The sequence below is a fragment of the Teleopsis dalmanni genome, chromosome 1, assembly GCF_002237135.1.
Source record: "Teleopsis dalmanni isolate 2A chromosome 1, ASM223713v2, whole genome shotgun sequence".
Classification (NCBI taxonomy): Eukaryota; Metazoa; Arthropoda; class Insecta; order Diptera; family Diopsidae; genus Teleopsis; species Teleopsis dalmanni.
In genome coordinates, this window is record NC_051846.1 from 219,421,435 (window position 1) to 219,427,395 (window position 5,961).

At 42.0% G+C, this 5,961-nt stretch overlaps 1 protein-coding gene across 1 annotated transcript; it reads left to right on the top strand.

The window, feature by feature from the left end:
- The first annotated feature begins 542 nt into the window (after positions 1-542).
- On the top strand, positions 543-1,169 carry LOC119667371. The gene has a single exon (XM_038076661.1). It carries the CDS (start codon positions 543-545, stop codon positions 1,167-1,169), a length of 627 nt encoding a protein of 208 aa, XP_037932589.1.
- Positions 1,170-5,961: the final 4,792 nt, after the last annotated feature.

Here is a 5,961-nt window from a genome sequence, read left to right on the forward strand (position 1 = left end):
CTTTACTTTGTGGCCAATCTTTTTTCAAGTAATGCAATTTTATATCTCTGCTATCCCACTTACAGATGAAGCAACAATATTTCGTGTTTCCAAGTTGTAAGCCTAGTAAAATTGCAATAATTTTTAAGTCACCACGTAGTGAATATTTTTAAGAGTAACTGCATATTGGGTTTGTGTTCTCAATGAACAGGGTATGGTCATGCGCAAAACATCAGCCTATGCCTTACCAAGACCATGGTGCGTGGTACTTTATCACACCCTTCTCGAGGTGAACCTGTTTGTAGTTGATAACTTCATTGACTCAACAGAACACTATGGATCTAGAGAGGAAAACTCAATAAAACCCGTGCCGATGAGATGAATGGCACTAAGTTAGTGTGTCTCTAAACGGAGACCTCCGGATAACTGGCGCCCTCCGGTTGTAACTTAGCCTTGTCCGGGTATAGCGGATCTCTGCCCGGATCGACTTTCCTTTCTCCGCAACTCGTGGCAACGCCACCACTACTAAGTCCTTTAGCGACACGATGAAGGGCTCCATCATAATGGCGGTCATTGATGAAAATGATCCAGATGGCACTATTACTCTTGAAAAATGGGATCAAATTGAGCGAAAGCTCCTTGACTTGTACGTCGAAGTTCTTAAGGAATTTCCAGGTACAATTCCCAAATGTCGTGACGGTGGATGGTTTCAGGGCCATGTGAAACTAGTCGCCTGCGTTGATCAGCGTTCTGTTGATTTCTTTCGCATTGCCATCTCCAGAATTGGTGAGGTCTGGCCAGGCGCAAAGCTTAAAGTCGTTGCCAAGGAACAAATTCCTGGCCGACCTAGGACGCGTTCCTGGATTCCAGTCGAACCATCCGACCCTCAGCGGATTCTGGAGCTAATTCGGGTGGGAAACCCTGATCTAAATACGTCCACGTGGAAGGTCACTAAGCCGGAAGAAGCCAAAGGCAAGTTTAGGTCGGTCAGTTTTGTGATCGACAAAGCCTCTCTGGCCATTTTGGCGCGATCTGGTGGCGTATTAAATTACGGTTTTTTCCCCATAACTATGAGGGTTTACAAAAAAGATGAGGAGCAATCCTCGTCTGATGTACGGGAATCAGCGGCAATTTCTCAACACACTGCTGATCCCTTATCGAAGTGGGCAATATTAAGCCTGCTTCCATGACCGAAGTGAGTCCGGTTATTCCATCTGAAGACTCACCTGTGTGCATGGACACTTCAGTGTCTGCTCCTTCGCCAGCTCACTCAATTACATCAGAGGAGAGCATAGGCATGCGCTATCTTTTCGATGAAGAGGAACTCCTGAGTAATGACTCTGAGGAGGATAGTGCTCTTGATGTCACTGTGGTGGAGAAAAATGGATCCACACGTACTGAAGATGCGGGTACAGCAAATTAACCTGCATCATAGCAAGGCTGCATCCGCCAGTCTACTGCAACGCCTCAGCAACAACGAGGCTGATATGGTCCTGATACAAGAACCATGGATTTATAAGGATCTTGTATGCGGAATCAGGGCTAATAACTACAACCTATTTTATGCGGTAAATAAGGGTAAGCCTAGGTCCTGCATAGTGGTTAACAAAAAATTTAATGCTCTCTTACTTTCGCAATATAGTGATGGTGACCAAACCGCAGTAAGTATCGAGGGCTCCTGGGGCCAAATATGGGCAGTTTCTGCATATATGGCACATGACCATGCCACACTACCATCGAATGTCCTGATACAGCTAACAAGCAGCGCCAGGAGACTCGGGGTAGAGCTTCTAATAGGTTGCGATGCCAACGCTCATCATTAGGTTTGGGGCAGCTCAAATACTAATGAAAGAGGTGAGTTACTTTTTGATTTTGTATTTAGTAACAATCTGTTCATCTGCAATGATGGCAATATGCCAACTTTTATTACAAAAAACAGGCAGGAAGTGTTAGATGTCACTCTTGCTACTGCTAGGGTTCACGAATCGGTCAGGAACTGGAAAGTGTCCACTCAACACTCGTTCTCAGACCATATGATTCTAGAATTCACCTTAACCTTGGATGAATCGAACATCTACAATCAAAAAACGTTTAGAAATGTTAAAAACACAAACTGGACGAATTATAATGCAGCTCTAAGTGAGCTGCTTTTAACCATTTCCTCCGATCCCTATGGGAACACTTTTGATCTAGACAATCAAGTCCAAGATCTCACCTCAGTGCTCAACGAAGCTTTCAGTTATGCTTGTCCCCTCACACAACCTAGTAGGAAATGTAACCCACCTTGGTGGAATAAGCATTTAGGTCTTTTACGAAAGGAGTGTAGGAGACTCTTCAACAGAGCAAAATTATATAATAATAAGAGTGATTGGCTGAATTACAAAACCTCTCTGCAAGAATATAAGAAAAATTTACGTACGTCCAAGAGAGACACTTGGCAATCGTACTGTCAAGAAATAAATAGCAATTCTGAAACCTCTAGACTGCGTAAAATCTTATCCAAAAATCCATCTGTCCCAGAGTTACTCAAAAAATCTGACGGGACATGGTGCAATAATAGTAGCGAATCATTACAATTACTACTAGATACTCATTTTCCGGGATCTTCTACTTCGGTAACTGCATCCTCAGAGTGCCTTAATCTCTCACCGGTTAACTCTATTAAGGTTAACCTGCAGATCGTCAAATGGGCTATTTTTAGTTTTAAACTCTACAAATCACCAGGACCGGATGGTATTCATCCAATTGAGCTCCAGAATTCGTGGGAGTTAATACACAACCGGCTTTTGGCAATTTTTAGACATTGTTTCTTATTTAACTATGTCCCGATTAAATGGAGGGAGGTTAAAGTAGTTTTCATACTCAAAGCAGGAAAAACCACGCACCATAACCCCAATGAACTCCGTCCTATAAGCCTCTCCTCTTTCATGTTGAAGGCTCTTGAAAGAATAATAGACGTAGAAGTAAGGCGTGCTGTAAGCCCCAACCAGTGGTCCCCCTCACAGCATGCCTACACTAAGGGAAAATCTACAGAGACAGCTCTCCACTCCCTCACTTACAGAATAGAAAAATCCATAAAACTCAAAGAATTTTGTATGGTTGCTTTTGTAGATGTTGAAGGGGCCTTCAACAATATACTCCCGAGTGCAATAGTAAGCGCGATCTCGCGTCTGTGTGTTGATGATGCGCTCATTGGCTTTATAAATCAGCTGCTAACTGGCAGACTCATTGAAGCAACGATGGTCTCATCAACGGCACGCAGAAGGGTAAATAGAGGTACCCCCCAAGGAGGAGTACTCTCCCCTCTCCTTTGGAACATAGTGGTGAATGAACTGCTAATAAAACTGAAGGCAGAGGGCTGCGAAACTATTGCATATGCGGATGATATTGCGATAACAGTCACCGGAAAATATACTACCACTCTTAGGGATATTCTACAAAATGGTCTTAATATCCTAAACAATTGGACACAAAAATGTGACCTTGGGGTGAATCCCAATAAAACTGAAATCGTAGTTTTCACAAGAAAACATACGGTCCCGAATCTTTCTCCACCCTCTCTACGAGGTTCTGTGATACATGTGAAGGAGGAAGCCAAATTTTTAGGTATAGTTTTCGACAGGAAACTCACTTGGAAGAAAAACACTCTAGAGCGCTCAAGAAAAGCCAATGTTGCGCTTCTTCTATGTCAGAAAGCTATTGGCAAGAAGTGGGGTCTTCAACCTCGCATCACCCAATGGCTATATATAGCTGTTATTAGGCCCATATTGATGTATGGTATTACGGTGTGGTGGACAGCTCTTGATAAATCTTCGTACTGCTCAGTACTTAACAGGATTCAGCGTAGAGCTGAACTCTGTATTAGCGGGGCGCTATGCACCACACCATCCATTGCACTAGATTTGATGCTTCAGTTACTGCCAATGGATATTATTAGTAAACAAATGGCAGCTTCATCTGCTTTAAGACTAAAAGCTACCTCACAATGGAGAGACAGTGACTATGGTCATGCCTCCATTCTAAATCTTTTCAATTTTACTCCCAAAAACGTTGATTACATCACACCCACTCTCAACTTTGACAGAAAATTTGATGTCGTGTTTCCATCTAGAGAGGTATGGACGTCAGGTGGTCCCTTCTTAGATGAGGGCGTAACCATCTTCACTGACGGATCCAAAACAAGTAGTGGTGTAGGTAGTGGAGTTTTCTCAGAGGAATTGAACAAATCTTCCTTCTTTAGGCTTCCAGATCATTGTAGTGTCTTTCAGGCGGAAGTGGTCGCCATCAGGGAAACTATAGCTTGTAGATGATATATTTGGCAGGAATATATACATACTATCAGACAGTCAAGTTGCATTAAAGTCCTTGAGTTCGGTACAATTTACATCTAGGACGGTTCTTGACTGCTACACATCTCTAAACGAAATGTCGACGCACCTCAATATTTTTCTAATCTGGGTTCCCGGCCATAAGGATATTTTCGGAAATTGCAAAGCAGACGAGTTAGCCAGAAAGGATGCTTCAGAACCATACTCGGAGCACCTAGACCATCTGGGCATATCGCTAACATCATGTAAATTGATATTGAGTTCTTTCTGCACTAATACTTTTAATAAAAGATGGGAAGACTCAACGATATGTAGACATCTGTATGCAATCTGGCCATTTTCCGATAAAAGAAAATCGAAAAATCTCATTGAGATGTCCCGCAAGGACATTGGTCTTCTGGTAGGGTAGACTACAGGGCACTGTAAGCTAGGGAACCATGCTAGAAGACTAGGTCTTCCTTTCAACCAAATCTGTCGTAGCTGTGGGGAGGACGATGAGAGCGCATCTCATCTGTTGTGTTTTTGTCCAGCTCATGCACGTCGGCGATTTAGTACTCTAGGGGCCCCCTTCCTTGAGGACCTGGACCAGTTACAGGATCGGGCTTTAAATAGCATTTTATGCTTCGCAAAAGGTTCTAGGTGGTTTTAAACCCTGAGGTTTTTATTATTTATATACGGCATCACAATGGGCCAATAGGCCTAAGTGGATCCACTAGTGATCACCGGTATAACCTAACCTAACCTAACTGCATATTCTCGTAAGATTCTTTCATATCAGTTCCATGGCCTAACGATATTGCGCAGATTTCATTTCCATTATGTAAGAGACAGCCTTTAAACTGACCTTGGAAAAATGAATGAACAAACGCCAATCATCATCGTTGTATTCAAAATCAAGAGAAAGAATATCATTGCAAGAAATTAGGACATTTTCGTTTTTGGATCCAATAATTTCGAACCCTTTAATGATGATCCTAAGATTTCACTCTTCTTTTTGGACAATTTTAAATTGCACCCTAGATAGTTCAAATCGTCTTGCGTTATAAGATAAGGTCCATCAGATGTCCTGGGTCCGAAATTAGGGTCCTTTGTGTTTGGGCTTTGTTCATTCTCACATTCTTGATTACTTTTGGAATCTTCGTAAGTATTAACATTTTCCGGTGGTTTCGGCAATGGTAAATATTCAGAGTGAGCGACTGGTCGTATCGCTAATTGCAAGTTGTTTTGATATTTTACTGTGAGTTTTGACTTCGGTTTAATTTTTGTTAAACAAAAATAACAGTTTGAAAAATGATTTATATGTTCACGCCAAATCATGGGGCGGCAAATTTCAAATTTTAATTTTTGTTAAACAAAAATAACAGTTTCAAAAATGATTTATATGTTCACGCCAAATCACGGGGACGACAAATTTCATATGACGTTTTTCCTCAGTCCAACCTGTGAGAAGCCTTACACAGGTGCTGCAAATTACATGAGGCGCCCTCCTTAATCCTAGTCACCCAACGGACAGTCAAAATAAAGTTTAGAACACTATCTCAAGAAGGTACTCACGAAAATAATCACCCCTATTCTGAATCGCATGGGAATGGGAGTTTGTTCCCTATCCCAAAGTTTGCTATTCTGAATAATTTGGGAATGGGAGTTTTGTTCC